General features: G+C 33.1%; 1 protein-coding gene and 1 long non-coding RNA gene across 2 annotated transcripts; both read right to left on the bottom strand.

Moving 5' to 3' along the window:
• Positions 1-3,007: 3,007 nt before the first annotated feature.
• LOC112712441 (protein ROH1D) lies at positions 3,008-5,298 on the bottom strand. The gene has a single exon (XM_025765334.3). The coding sequence runs from the start codon at positions 4,508-4,510 to the stop codon at positions 3,311-3,313; it is 1,200 nt and encodes a 399-aa protein (XP_025621119.1). The 5' UTR covers positions 4,511-5,298; the 3' UTR covers positions 3,008-3,310.
• A 6,780-nt stretch (positions 5,299-12,078) lies between these two features.
• LOC114924482 (uncharacterized) lies at positions 12,079-15,746 on the bottom strand. The gene is made up of 2 exons (XR_003811837.2): positions 15,397-15,746; positions 12,079-12,461 (listed from the first exon to the last, which is right to left on the bottom strand). It is a non-coding gene; the product is annotated as an uncharacterized lncRNA (long non-coding RNA).
• Positions 15,747-17,099: the final 1,353 nt, after the last annotated feature.

Genomic DNA, 17,099 nt, shown 5'->3' with positions numbered 1-17,099 from the left:
TGAAAATAAAAAGATGGCAGAGAGAAACACCATTTTTTGGGCAAGAAGGAAGACCATTTGAATGTCATACTCGGCCACAATTCATGCATGATGGCACAAAACTAATAATTAGATTAAAAATTCTTTCCATGTCCATAAGAAAAGACTAAAAATTCTTTGGCATCTAAAACCAACAATATAATTTTTATCGAGGAATTTTAGAAAACTATCAAAATTTATTATTTTTTTCAATTAGTTAATCATCAATATTTAAAAATATAAGCTAAAAATATATTCTTAAATCACTAAATTAAAAAAACTGAATTAATAACTAAAAATAATAATAATAAATAATAAATTTTGATAGTCATCCAATATTTTTTATTTTTATCCATTTAAAGTGATGTAACTATCAATTAATGCCGCTTACCTTGGAAACAAAATTTGATCATGTAACTTGATGAGAAGCACAAAAAATTCAAAAGTCATTTTACATGATTATCACTTGATAACGGCTTTTGACTTTAACTATCACATTAAAAAAATTAAAACATCCGATCCTAATAACACCAACCATTGTTTGAGGGGCCTGAATTCAATATATCAATACATACTAAGATAGCAATCTTAACTAATTTCATAGAGATATCATCAAGAGAAAATCAAATCCTCAAGTACTATAGGTAGATTTGTTTAAGTAGGACAGTTGATAACATGGAAAGAGAGAAGGAAAAAAAAACGTTGTACCTATTTTACACTTATGGGAGAATTGGGAACATAATATTATAATTGATTGAGTGTGACTTCAGCCATCAACTGCTAGATTTGAGTAAAATAGAAAAATATTTTATGTTATCATTTTTATACATTAAATTAACACTTAGAGATAAGATATAACTGTATTATTTAGATTTATATTCTATATAATAATTAAAGTATCACAATGCAAAATAAAAATAAAATATAAAGGATAACTTATTTTATTTAAAGAGTATTTACTTATTTTGATTTTTAAATAATTTTGGACCAGACACTTTAGTCTCTAACTAAAATTAATTATTCGATTAATTTTTAACAATTAACTCCGTCCGCCACTTAGGTTATTTGTTCTATCAATTCTAATGGAGGACAAAATAGTCCCTGTCAACTCTAACAGAGGACAAAATGGTCCATGACCCCTCTATTCGGAAACGACACCATTTTTCTCCAATTTCTATCATATATCGCATAAACTTAATAGTCTAACTCTGCAACTTTAATCTACACAATGCACACTATGTAACTTCAATGTTCACAAGAAAAAGAATCGTGAATTTGTTCTCAATCAATTCATACTCAGAAAACTAATGACTATGTCTCCCATTTACTTGTCGTCTTTGATGGATCCCATGAATCTAAACAGCAAGTCTGATTTATTAAGACCCATCGTCGTCGTCGCCATCTCCTTCCTCGTCTGCCCTATCATCTCCATGGCCACATTGTCCACCACTCTGATCGCTTCCTTCAGCTTCTTCTCCGAACCAATGTTCAATAATCCCAATTTCCATATGATCGGTGACGACGACATTTCTCACTATACTGATGGCTTGGATGTGAGGTTGAAGCTGTCTGCCAGCTTGAACTCCGGAGAGAATGAATGAAACACTTGGGATCCATTCCAAATGAGAATTTGCATATGATGTCGAAGGAGAATTTTCTCATGATGTCATAATATCCAACAATCTATATTGCTTGCAGGCGAGTGGAGAAAGGCGTTCCCTTGACGTAGTTGTTGAACTTGGTCTTGAGGATGTAGTGGACGTTGTCAGGGTTGGAGGTGATGTTGTTATCAAGGACGTGGAAGTGGATACTTCTGGTGGGTATACCAATCATAGAGATTTAGGAAGTGTGTGGTTCATAACATGTCGAGGTACCTGCGACACGCGTGGCAGTTACACCATGGCTTGATCTTGAAGCGGAAGAGGAGGAAGGAAAAGATAGAGAAGAAGACTGTGAAGGTAAAGAAGGATAATATGAATGTTAGGGTTATGCGAGATATGATGAAAATTGGGAGAGAATGGTGTCGTTTCCGAATGATCATTTTGTCTCATATTAGAGTTGTCAGGAACCATTTTGTCTTCTGTTAGAGTTGACGGAGCAAAGGACCTAAGTGACTAATGGAGTAAATTGTTAGAGACTAATCGAGTAATTAATTTTAATTGGAACTAAAGTGTTTGGTTCGAAATTCTTTGGGACCAAAATAGATAAATAATATTCTTATTTAAATTATAGGTAAATCAATGCAAACTTTCTTTCATTTGTTCCTAATTTGCTGGCCAGCATTGATTAACCTTTTTTTTTAATTGAAGTTCCACTGCAAGTTAAGTTCAATATGGCACAATAGCAGCATTTATTTAACCTTTTTTTATTGAAGCTCGACTGGGATATAAGCTCAATTCAAGTAGAGGGAACATTACTATTTTTGTGTTGAAAAAGTTTAGAGATAATGTGTGGCAAATCTTGATTCCGTTAATAAAGGTCATAAGTTTTATCTTGACCTTGACCTGAACTAGCCCCTTGTCAAGGAATTCAATTATGGATGGCAATAAACCAAGTCAAAGTCAACTTGAATGACTTGACTAGAAACTCAATCTCCTTAATTATTCGTCTGGAACACTTATTCTCATCTCAAGGAGGGAATGCCGGTGCAAATAAAACAAAAAAAAATGAGAAAGATGTATTATTTCTGGTTAATGGTTCAAAGTTTTTTACAATTGCATATTATTCATTATGTTAGGTATTTTTGAAGACAAACCACCATAGGAAAAACTGCTCTAACATATTTCTTACCTAGAACAATTAGGAACAATTGTTAAAAATGATCAAATGTCATTCTGAATAAGAAATGATAACACATAAGAGAAAGATAAATAGAAACGAAAGGTTGTTTGTTTTGTTGCATACTTGCTGACTTGAATAAAAGAGTTATTCCTGAGTTTTGATCAACTTCAATGCATCTTACAGTTAAAGAACGCGTATTGTAAGCATATATCACAAAGGAAAATGTGTCTAGCACACATCGATTAACAAAATCTGCTACAATGAGAATGCAGCAAGTTGCAGAGAAAATTGATTATACAATAGCAACATCACAAGACAAAAAGAAAAACAACCAAGGAGAGGACAATAAACAGCATAGATCACAAAGGATCCACATCAAATATTCTAAGCTCTATACATTTTACACGGTTCTTAGATACAAGAACCTCCCCCTTACAATTCTGATCTCCATTCTCAGCTTCTAAGGAAGCAAAATCCAACAATGGAAACTAAAGGGTATGCATAAAAAAGGTTAATCAGCAAGGTTTTGCTTTCCAAGAGAATCAAGCCCTTCTGTTCTGCTTCTCACAATTCTATGGAACACTTCCCTAACTTGGCGCTCCAAAGGGTCTAGCCCATCTTTCAAAGCATCACAAAGTTGTGCAACCTCTTGAGCTCTGTGCCTAACATCAGCTTCCTTTTCCTCTGTCAATGGGAACTGAACTGAATCAGCCAACTCATTCATCACTCTAGCACATTTCTCAATCTGATGAATCTCCCGGAGCAAGCCACACGCATTCTTCCGGTCCCTCTTCTTGGACTCCTCCATGATCCTGTCGTGGAGCGATAGCATTGGAGCAGCCCACAAGAAGTTCCTAGGAATGTTGAAATGGACTTGAAGGCCGCGATCCTGGCAGGGAATTGCAGCCACAAGACACCACATGACGAACAAAAGCACCGAATTCATGATGAAAACCGGCATTGCAAGGCCTCCGGAAGCCACAAGCTCATTAGCCTTAGGCGGATGCATATTGTTCCCAATTGCTTGGAGCTGCCTAGCAGCAGACCAAGTTCGAGAAACACTCCACGAAAGGGATCGAAAATGCCCCAACGATCGATTGTGAAGATTGTTATTATGATGATGGTCTCTACCACCACCAGTGCTGCGGCCAAATGACCTATTCCTATGTGCATTAATGGAGGCATTAGAAGAATCCTTATCATCAAGCATACCAATTGCCAAATCAATAAGAGCCTTCTTTGCTCTTCGAAATTGACCCTCACCAATGCTCCTCTGGTTTCCTCCCATTGCACAACGAACAATCTCCAAGAGCTTCTGCCATTGGCGAATCTGCTCAATCCCATCACGGATTGCATTGCAAACATCCAAGGCCTTCACACTTCGCTCAAAGTACTCAGACACCATGCGATCCGAGGGTGGCCTTAAAACAAGCACCTTGTGGGTGTGGAGGATGGCCCTGAACTCCTCTTGGCAGCACAGGAACGAATCAAGGAGCTTCCCAACCCATGAAAGTGACACCAATTCTTCATGGCTAACCGACGACAGCTCAAGGAACTGGTCAGTCACGTGTTGCTGAAACGATTCCAGCTCCACCTCCAAGCTTGAACCTTCCATGGAGTGAACCTGATGATCACGGTGGATGTTCAGAAATGAACGGCCGAAATGGGACAATGATGACGGAGACGAACCTTGGTAGTCCGTTGCGGGCATTCTCACATAGAACACACTCAAGAACGATCAAAATCCAAGATTTATCTCCAAGTTGAGGACTTTCTGTTTTCTATTTCAGAACCCAGAAATGAAAGGACTAGATTTCAAAGACTTTTTGCCTCAAAAGAAAACCTCGCCTATTTGAAAACCCCAAACTTCAGAGACCAATTTGTAGACTCTATCAACATCAATTTGGAAACCCAGAAATCAAAAGCACACAAGACTTCCCACAAATTCCAAAGGATTCCCCCACTCAGATTCCGGAACTTTTCAGCTCAACTGAACCCAATTTGAGTTTAGAATCCAGTGAGATAGAGAGAGAGACAGAGAGAACCAGACAAGGAGTGAGAGAAACTAGAGAGAGAGAATGCGGGGACAAGTGAGAAGAAAGAAACATGGAAACCCTAGTAAAGAGAGGGATTTTATTGGGGCACAATTGCACCGCGTTTAGTGGTGGTTGCAATAAAAAGAGACCCAAAAAAAAGGAATAAAAGAAAAGAGAGAGAAAAAAAAAAAGAAGAAGAAAAAGCGAACCACGCATAAACAAAAAAATAAAAAAAATCATTAATGTAAAGTTTAAAGTGTAATCCGCAGTTAATTAGTGAAAAATAATTAATAATTAATGTGGTTTATGGAAGCAGAACACGCATCGAACACGTAGCGGACACGGTGGCAAGGACCTAGATTGAGGATTCAGAGGGCTTTCAGCGGTGTAGATCCCAATGAAAAAGGTACGGATGAAATCTGAACCGTTGAATTTTTGGGACAGAGACACTTATGCTGTCCCCACTGTACATCAGCACCTGAAGGGAGGGGAGGAATTTATAGTGTGCTACATGGAGTTGGGAGACTGTTTTACACTTTTACATGGGCCACCACGTGCTGGATTGCGGTCACGTGGGGTCCACCTTTGACACCTGGACAAATATGGTTCGTACATAAGGCTAAGATAAAATGTTGATGGGTGTCGCTACCTCTGATAACTAGAGGGACCAAAATAATTTAAGTAATAAATTGATGATGTTAAGAATTTTGTTTTTGTGAATATATAAATATTACTGACTAGGGAGCAGTGACAATCTTAAAAATTTTACAAAAAGAAAAAAAAATTAACTACATGGCATTCTCATATAAAAAGGGTTGAAACACTCGTATATTATTAAAATACAACGGTTTCTCAAATAATGAAAATTTGTGAGAAGTTCGGAGTTTAATAAAAAATGAATTTGTAAATTTTATTTTTAGATTTACTATCATGATAAATAATCTATTTGTTATGGAATACTTATTCTAGCATACAGTTAGGCTACATTTATTTTAGGGTTAAATACAATTTTGATATTTAAAATATGGGTTGATTTTTTTTTATTTTTAACCTTTTTTTATATATAAAATTGTCTCTGAAATCTAACGTAATTTTAAAATAGTCTTTTTAGATAAATTAATTTTTTAAATGATAAAATTATCCCTTCTCTCTCTTCTCACCACCACCTCATCCATTATTACTCCATCACCATATGTACCAAAAAACAACATTCAACAACAACCTTAAATAAATCAAAATCAAGACAACAATTCATCACCAAAATCATCATCATTAACAAAAAACAAAAAAAATCATCATCATCATTATCAAAAACAAACATTAACAAGAAAGAGATGGAAGGAAAGAGGAGGGGAGGGCAAGGGCGACAGAAGGCAGGGAGGGAAGGGGAAGGGAAAGGGGAAAGGAAGCGCAGCGGTAATGCTGAAAACGCGAGGAACACAACCACTACCTACCCGATAACGATGAGAAATACGAGGACACAACCACCACTTACTAGCATCATCTCCAAAATTCCTTTAGCAATCACACTACAGAAACATACTGAGGCACCAAGCACACAAAAACCGATAACACATATCATATCCAAGACTCATCGCATAACTAACTTGAAATTTCACTTCCCTACAAGTCAAACAAAAGAAAGCAAAAAGAAACCTCTAAAACACGCCAAGGCCCAATGAGCTATTAGAATTAAGATTGAATAGTGAATAGGCTGAATTCGAGAAATTTATCATGGAGTTAGCATCTGATTTGAAGAAGCCAAAAGGCAGAAAAGGCAAGGAGTCAGGAAGGAAAGAACTAGGGTGCGAGTTTCTGCGCTGCGAGGGCGAGGTGTTGCGAGGCGAGGGAGAATTACGGTGAGGTTAGGGTGCGAGTCGCGGTGCTGGGAGGGCAAGGGCGAGGGTCAAGTGACGACGAGGGCAAGGTGTTGCGCGTTGTGGAGAGATTGCTCGATGGAGTGAGAGGGAGTGGCAGCGATGATGTGGCAGGGGGTTTTGACGGTGGGAGAGAGGAATAAGAGGGAGTCCAAGTAGGAGGGAAAGGGTTGCATACGGCGATGGTTGGGCTCTGTATCTTCTGTTTTCACTTTTGAGGGATTTTAACGGTGGAGAAGAGGAAGGAGGGGGAGTCTAGGTAGGAGGGGAAGAGTTGGATGCGCAGTGGTTGGGCTCTGTATCTTTTATTTTTGCTTCTAAAGAAGAAAAGAAGTGTATTTTAGTTCGAATGACGATTTTAAAATTATATTGAACCTTAAGGACGGTTTTATATTTAAAAAAAGGTTGAGGATGAAAAAATTTTCAATCCGTACCTTGGGAACCAAAATTGTACTTAACTATTTGTTTTATTATATATATTTATCAAGACATGGACATAGTAGTATATATCTAATGTTTGTTTGCTGCACAAAATTATGAAGAACACATTTATACATAATTACCTATAAAAAAATATTTATTATGTATTTTTTTTAAATGTTGATTGTTGAGATATAAATTTTTAACTTGAGATACTGGTTTTTTTTAATAGCTTTATTCCTCAATATTTCAATAATCACAACTATATTTCTTTTATCTTCTAACTAATTTCTCTTTCAACATTTTTTCATCCTCTCCTCTTTTGCAGGTAACTTTTTTTTTCTGTCTTCTATGTTGTCAGTTTAAATATTATTTATTAAAAAAATTAAATCCGTATTTTTTTTATTTGAGATAAGATTGAAAATATTTTGTTAATTTTATACATCCTGAATTTAATTTGAATTTATGTATTGTTTTTTTTTTGGAATAAGATAAAATTTCTTTCTGTTGATTTTATAATATTGAATTTAGTTTAAATTTAAATTTTTTGTTCATTTTAAATTTGATTTGAAGATAGTAATAGTTTTTGATAATTTAAAAAAATAATAAAAAAAGATAAAAATAGTGATAAAGTAATACTGAAATAATAAAAATAAAATTATTATTTTAGTATAAATATAAAAAATGTATTTTATTTTGTCTAAAATATCAAATAACATATAAAAAATGTATTTTATTATGTTGAGACAACAACCATACTTATAGAGTTTATATCAACTTAATAAAAAATGCTAATTTAAAACTTTAATATAGTTTATGGGTATTTTGCAATGCCTAAGCAAAAATGAAAACAAAGGGTTGCATGTGTAGAACACATGGGAGATTTTGTATGGGAAGATATTTTCTTCCGTAAGTCAAACAAACCTAATTGGATCTAAGCTACTTATTGATTTAGATTCTAGAAGCTCTTAAGAAATATAAATAATTTTTATCTTTTTATTTTCTTTTGTTTTTTCAAATATAAGAAATAACGGAAATAAAGTCAAGAAATTATTATGGGGGTTGGGGAGACGCAGTCTTTCGTGGATGGCGGGGTCAGATCGGTGAAACATTAGTGATTGGCTCGGTCTCTTTATTAATATTCGCTGTTTCTAGAATCAATAAATTGACAATGTGCCCCTATTTATAGATAGGCATGGGTTCATTAATAATTCTTAAAAAGTATATATAATATAATTACTTAAATATCTCTTTTAAAATATGAATTTAGTTATTTTGTGGTCTAAGAATATATATTATAATTATAAATTGAGAATCTTTTATTAAAAATATAAAAATTAAAATTTTTAATGTATTGATTTTGTATTTATTAAAAAATATATTTAAAAAATATTTTATTAATAATAATTTTATCATGTATTTTTACGATATATATTAATTAAATTCTTAAAACATATTATATTAAAGTAAAACCGAATACATTGATATATTTTATTTATAATGAATCCAAGTATAATTAAAACGATAGTTGAAAGAATTAAAAATAGTGATAAACAATTAAACATAAAAATATTAAACAAAGTCAAAATTTACAATATCAATATGTTAAAATAAAGTTAAAAATATTTAAAAAAAAAAACATTTCTTTTCTTTTTTTTTTGAGTGGGAAATAAATAATTTTTAAATAATTATACCATGTAAACATAAAAAATCAACTATTAACTAACCACTATATATAAAAAAAAACATATTTGATATTTATAAAAAATATAATAGAAGTATTGCATTATTCTAATAATTAATTATTTATTAAAAACTACTTGCAAAAGTGCAATGTATCTCTAATGTCTCTCTATTGGAGGATTGAATTTAGGGCTGCGCAAGCAAAGTAGCAGTTTCATGAGTCATCAACATATTTTGTTGCCATTATTATTGTGATGTGACACTCAACTCTCATAGATTGCGACTCTTAACCTATTTTATTTCAATTAGCCCTTAAATAAAAAGGCTTATGCTTCCTCCTGTGTGGTTAATTAATAACAAGGTGATACGTTACCAAGTTACTTCATACATCTTGTGAATTCTTTTCTCAGATACTCTAGAAGCTAGTAATTTTTTAGTAATTTTGATCATTATTTGATCAATATAAATATAAATTATGTTAATTTATATATATAAATTCTAATAAATATAAATTATTATTGACATGTTTTTTATTCCTAGCGTACATGACTTGTCCACAACAATGTATCACTACATTCCAAAAAGTTAATTAATTAGGAGTGCCTATAATATTGTTTCGGCAAAGTAATATAAGATGCATTATACACCTATATAAGTGTATGTTAACAATGCCATAATATTGAATATTTGTTTAAAAAGAAAAAGGAAAATCAGTGATCCACAATTATTCACTCACTGCTCTACAAGATATTTCAACATCTACCATATTGTTCTGAATGAGGGGTACCTTTCAATGACGTATTAAGTCCACCAACACTGAATGATATCGATGCGGACAAATTAAACTAGACTCTAATTCAATTTTGGCACCATATCTGTAGCTTTAACTATAAGAAATAAAATGCTTTAATTTTTTCCTGGTTCATTTTTGGTTTAATTTTGACCAATTATATTGCACATTGGTATGAACATATATATATTTTAAATGTTAAAAAATCCATCTCGCTTTTCTTATATATATGGTATAGAAAAATCAGAAAATTTCATTGTCTAATGATTATTAATTTATTATGCATGTTTCATCATTCAATTTTATTTTGTGAGAGGGACATTCAACTCTGACTATTACAGATTCCAGCAAGCTATTAGTTGGTGCAGAGTGGCACCTTATCTTCAAATTTATTTGTTCTCTAGAAAAAAGAAAAGAAATAATAGTGGAAATATAAAATAATTTATAGTAATTAATAGAAAAGGATGAAATGAATATAATGTGTGGCAAGGCAACCCACAACTATGAGGAAACCCGTTTTTTCAGTCTTAAACAATCTCATGTACTTATATATACAGGTTAGTGCTTAAACAAGCTACATGCGTTCCTTTTATTCTTTAAGCAATGTATAAAGTTATAGGCCATGTGATTGTGGTTTCCACAATATTTTTACTTAATTAAGCACAAATTGACAAGCTAAGGCCACTCATATATAAATCTCAATTCTCAAGGCAATGACTACGAGACATTGATTCACTGGCTTATGGCTGGCAAAGTTTATTTTACTCAATAAAATCACAACGCACCCCAACGTTCATTCATATATTTGATTATTTGCATTGATAAATAATAATAAATAAATATATAAAATTTAATTTTGATACACTGTTAATATAAAATAGTTTTACACATACATCTAATTACATAACAGTATATCAGTAAAAATAACTACCTTTCACATTAATCGCATGAATTGTCATAAAAAAATATAATTGTATAACTGTGTCCGAGCATCAAAATTAAATTCAAATATATATTTTCATGATGTTACGTATGATGAACAAAAATAAGACTTGCCTAATAACATGTGCCTTAAGAAGTAAAGATTATTAGTAGTAAAAAAATTTAAAATTTTTATTTTAATACACACATAATAAATACATCGAAAGTTAAATTTTATATTCTTTACAAATTTTTTAATTTATATCTTTAACTTGTATTCTTTAAGACACATGTTAATTAACTAAACCCATAAAAATAATGATGTTAACTATGATACATAAAAATAAGTAATTTTAAGTGTTTACAATGCACATCATTAAATATATTTTTCAAAAGATGTATCTCGCAGGCATGTGATGCATTTTTTATAGACTGACCATCCACTTGCATTGTTGTATGTCTTCCATTTTTTTAAGACCTTGTTAATTGAAAGAAGAAATAGGATGAATAGTTTATTGTTGAAGTCAATATCTACTTAATTGATAACTCATGCAAGACAAAAACACTTAACATGCCAATCCATAGTTTCCTTTCTTTTATTCAACTTAGAAACTGAGAATCCATCTTCTTCACTCTTCAGACATTATTCCTTAAATTAATCAGATGAAGACATGAAGCAATTCTGGAACAATTGTACTCTAATATTACTTAGAGTTTAAGCATCAACTTGTCCTAATAATGATTATAAAGCCACATGCTTGTTTCATTTTCCGCAAAACGTTTCTTTAATATAAAATTTTCTTTCTTTCTCCTTAAATTTTGTATAGCAAAAAGATTATTGTAATACACTCTTGTTGATAAATAAATAATAATGGCTATATTATTTTCAACATATTTCTTTTTCGAGTTACGCTAATCATTGCCTTAGGATTTCTAACAGAAAAATTTCATTGAACAAATAATTTATAAATCACCAATATAATGCGCCATCATTGTAAACTTTGAATCAGCACCCTTAAAATATTGATTATCAAATTTGTTGTATATTGTTTTGGGCATTCTTTTATACGGCAAGTTCACGCATGGCCAAAGAAAATGTTGTCACATGACACATGCTCTTCAATCATTAAGTTTGACAAGAATGCGTCTAGTTATTCAAGCATTAATTGTTATGTTTCTACCCCATATGCAACTACCCCAAGATTATTTTATTTAAAATCAAATGCCATTCTACATAGGGATGGCCAAATTGAACTTCGTTGTTGAGCAATAATTCCATTTGAATCCAATGCTATCCAAATATTAAGAATAATAATTGCATTAGAATTAGCCACTGCTGAGATGTAGCCTATTTCATCCGACAGGTGACATGGGACTGGTTAGGAACCAATGCAGCATCGTCAAAATTTTTAACTAATTATTTATTCAAGTCAAGCACATAAAGATGCGAATTAAGTGACACGTTTCAACAACACACTTTTGAGGAGATGTTTACAGAGGCTAATTGATTAAACTTTTGCATCTTTGAAAAGTCAAATCCATCAAGGAGGAGTGTCAAGTAAAATATTAACAGATTTCAATGACACAAGAAATTACAAGCAGCAGCGTGTTGCATCAATTACAATTGTGCATAACAATCTTTATAGTCAAACATATCAAAGCCATATCTTTTAATTTCCTTGTACATTTTACTAATTGTCTATGATGGTCGTCAAAACAAAGGAATGCATGAACATGCCTTTTTACATAGAGGAGGTAACAGGATAAGGCATGTTTGAATTCAATTCGTGGGACCCTTTCTCGTTTGTCTGCTACATAGGTCTCTTGAGCCACACAGTTCAAAAGAAGACATGATGATGCAAATTCACCATCCCTTGGAACCAAGCATCCTTGACCCTTGACCCTTTGAAAGATTCCAGGATTTGAAGCACTCAACTAAGACACCAAAACGTCACAGATGACATAAATTGTTCACAGGAACAAAGTAAATAAAAACAAGAAAATACAACAGATACAAAAAAACAACTGATCCAAACACGCGTAAAATTTTTATCCTGCTTTCTATAAAAGGTCCTAATATAGTACAGGTTAATCAAGTGCAAAATAACAGGATATGTAGATAATCAAAACTAGATGTGATAGTCAGAAGTTGAAAAACTTAAACCGAGAATTATTTTCCTATGTTTTGGAAAAGCAAAACAACATATGAAGCGCAGGTACAAGTAATTACACAAGAATCATTTAATACTTAGGGAATAAAGCACTTCTTTTTGGTCAAATGTTCCTTTAGCAAAATTCAATCATTTGATCTTTTTGAAGCTAAATAAGCAAACAAAAACACAACATATGGTGAAAGATTTAGACAAAAATAGATAAATAAAGAAAAGATGAATGAAGACATCATACGACATGTGAACAATGAGCACTCGAGCAATCCTAAATTTCAATGGCTATAGAATTTAGGGTTTCATGAATGATGTATCGACATTAAGGAAAGTAATGAAATCCATCACTGGGTTGCATGTGACCAATAGCAAACCAGTACAAGTAATAGTTTTAAAAAAAAAACTAGTATGACACAATAACAAGCTAATAAAATTATTTTAAATGAGAATGCTAGCAGTGCCCTCAGATTTCAGTGACTAGCAATTTGCCAATCCATAAAAGCCTCTCAACATCCATCAAGGTGAGTGAACACAGCACCCCAACCTCCACCATCTCTATCCACCGCCAATTGTGATGCCAAGAATAATAATAATAAGAGTACTAATAATAACAATAGCAATAAGAGGATGGAATAGGAGAAGGGGAAGAAGAAGAAGAACAACAACACAACAACAGCAGCAGCTTACTTAATGATGGAAGTTGGAAGAGAGAAAGGGCTGGAGAGGCTTTGCATCATGTCGAAATATTACATCACTGGGCACATCAAAAAGTGGTTATGACATCGGGTAGAATGTTGGAAAATTTTGTTACTTAAAAGATGCATCAAATATTAGATCTGGACAAAATATAGCTTTTAGGTTTTTAGAAGAACAAATAAATGAGACACGTGTAGTCGCGTAGATATACTCACCTATAAACACTTATTCAAACTGAAACAATAGCTGATGCATCCGAATTATTCAGTCCAAGTTTGAAAGTATTGCTTATTTAAGCATCAACACAACATAAATCACTAATTCACAAATGTGGTATAAGCATGATAAACAAGCTAATGTTATGGAATATTGACGGTATAAGCATAAGGCCATGGCAAAAAAAGAACTAATAACTATGCAAATGAGCAGTTCAAAAAAGGAACAAAATAAAGCATCCAGCCATGATGATCAGATCAGAGTAAAGAAAAATAAGATTCATAAGTGCAATGCACAATTTTCTGATAATCTGTTCTCGGGAAGGCTCTTTAAAAGAAAATGATTTTGCACCCAATTAATTTTGGGGTGGTGGGGAGGTGAGATGAAAATAGAACACAACCCTCGTATCTCATGGCCAAAAGCAAATTCATATACAGCTTTTGCAGCAAGCTTTACCCACATTCTTTATGCACAATTTACAACCAGCAGAGAGGATCATGATGACAATGCAGACAAAGAAGGTGGTGGTTCACATCCAGTTATAAACAAAGCCATGAAACCAAAAAAAGTGAATAGACAGCCCTCAGGTTTAATACTTAACTACAAATAAACTACAGCTTTTTCCCACCAGTTTCATTCACAGCCTTCACGCACCATCTGGACTGGAAGATACATAATAATTCATATATATATATTTATACACACGTGCGGCATATGAGCACGCACACACACAAAACAGAGAATGGGATTAAGTGACTGAGTGAGAGAAAGAGAGAGTGGTGCAGGCTCCAGTTATGAACAAAACCATCATGTGACCTTTCAGTAGTGTTTGTTCCATCATTGGGCAATGTTTCAGTTTAGCCGTTAAATTTAAATTTTCTTGATTTTGATGCATCATCAAAGTTAGACACTAATAATTTAAGCCATGAAGATAACTAAAGCAATATTTAAGTCACAGCATCATATCAAAACCAAATAAACCCTGTCACGTAAAATTCCAAGTATAAGAGGGCAAAAATATAGAGTGCACTCAGATCTCATGGCTTACAAAATTTTAATGATCATAGACAGCTACTAAGCCAGTGGTGTGCATCAAAAGCCTACCAACATGGGCACCAACATTTGAATGTGTATATGTATGCATGAGAGAGAGAGAGAGAGAGAGAGAGAGAGAGAGAGAGAGAGAGAGAGAGATGATGGAAGGCAAGTGATGAACTGAATACAACAGCATAACTGTCTCAATACATTGTGTTAAACACTAAACATCATTGGGCATAACCTTTTAGTTCCAATATTTGTTATAAATATAGTAGCAATTATCAAGTGTAGTTTCTTCTCTAATGATTCTGGATGTTATCAATGAATCTATTGCTTGATAATATTATTACAAGGACAAGTAATAAATTAACTTTTGATATGGTGCGCAGAGATTAAGCATGTATAAACATAGATGGCGAAGATAAAACAAAGATTCACAACAATCAATGGCTAAATAATAAATAAAAATAATAGCAATTTTCACCAAAATAATAATAATAATAATAATAATAATAATAATAATAATAATTTTTTATTACAAAGGCAGAAGGAATGGAGTGGCTTTGAATCCTGTTAAATGCTCTTGTGAGCAATAAGCATTCGTCATTATGAAATTTTGATTGTATAGGAATATCACACATGGTCATAGGCAAAAGCCTCTTGCAATCACCATCACTAGAGCAAAAAATACTATAAAATATGCATCAGACCAAATCCAAAAATGAAACAATGCATCAAGCAGAAACACCACTTACTTGTCATCTGCTATAATGAAAAATTAAGTTTACCAATGCTCCTTGAAGGAAGAAGATTTTGAACTCAGAGATGCCCTCAGATCTCATAGCTAAATGACATTCATCTACGGCTTTTGCAGCTAGCTTTATTCATATCCTTCGTGCACCATTTACACATCCACCCACATAGACAGAAGCAGAGAGAAAGAGAGAGAGAGTGTGTGTGTGTGTGTGAGAGAGAGAGAGAGAAAGGGTAGAAGATAGTCATGATGATGATGATGATGATGATGATAGAGGTGGCAGTGGAGATACATCCGGTTATGAATTAAGCTGTGCAGCCGCTCATTAGTCAATTTCCTCCATCATTGGGCAGAGTAGAGAATTATTAATTATAATGCATGTAGAACTGTAGAAGCATAAAAGATAAATTTGTGGCTAACCAAAATATCCCAAATCCATAACTTATAGAAAAAAGAGCACCAAAAATCAAATTACGCAGATACTTAGACAGAAAAAGGGTATCCAGAGCCCTCAGGTTCATAGTTAATTACAATTCATTATTCATCTACAGCTATTGCAGCAGTTTTGATTCACAGCCTTCAAGCACCATTGGAAGAGATACAATATATTTATCTATCTATCAATCTATCAATCTACGCACAGAGAGAGTAAACAAGTAACTGAGAGAGAGAAGGAGAGAATTATGCAGCTCGAGTTATGAACAACACCATGTAGACATTCAATAGTGGTTTTCTCCATCATTGGGCAAAAGTTTAAAACAATTAATTTGCTATCGGTTACACTATTTCATATGAGAGTTAAACCACAAATTTTCAGTCATCAGTCATCTAGTTCAAAAAAGTTTTACATAAAAACTCACGGTAAAATGATAATAAGTTTAAGCCACTAAGGTAAGTAAATGAAAATTCAAGTAACCTAAAAATCATAATAAGCCACATAAACCACCTCATATAGTCATTGAACTATGCAGCAGGCAACCGCAAACAGAACCAAAGCAGCTCAGAATTGTATATTTATATGGATCAAATATTCATGTAGAAAAAAAAATTTCTAAACTCCCCCACCCCCCCCCCCCCCCACCCCAGCCACAAAATAAGATAAGATGCATTAAAAATGTTTTTTCTTAAAGCAAAATAGTTGTATGGAGAATATATAGCTTTATAAAATTACTACATGAAATGCAGACAAACTAAAGGCAATTTGACCATGCAGCATGCATCATTTTTCAAAAGAAAGGTTTTTAATTGTAAAAGAGAACCTCATTTTTTCCAAAGGAAACAAGACCTGAACCAAGTACATAAACTATAGATCGAAAACAAGGTGTAAAAAAGAGGTACAAAAATTGGGGAAATTTATGAGTAAAAACTAGAGAGAAAAATGCCCTCAGATCTCATAGTATATATAAATAATCAAAGGCAGTTACTAAGCCAGTGATGTTCATCAAAACCCTTCCACAATAAAAGTTTTCATCATCGTCGTCATCATCATCATCATCATCATCGCAAGCACTAACATCAACACCAAATTTAGTGCGTGTGTGTGTATGCATTTGAGAGAGAGATAGAAAGGAAGAGAGATAGGGGAAGGAAAGTGATGAACTTAAAATCACAGCATAACTGTCTCAATATATTTTTGACATGTACATCATTGGGCATTATCATGAACCATCGTCGTCTTTGAGCCTATAAATATATCATACGAGG

Source organism: Arachis hypogaea, chromosome 9, assembly GCF_003086295.3.
Source record: "Arachis hypogaea cultivar Tifrunner chromosome 9, arahy.Tifrunner.gnm2.J5K5, whole genome shotgun sequence".
Classification (NCBI taxonomy): domain Eukaryota; kingdom Viridiplantae; phylum Streptophyta; class Magnoliopsida; order Fabales; family Fabaceae; genus Arachis; species Arachis hypogaea.
This window is presented reverse-complemented; position numbering and strand designations above follow the sequence as displayed.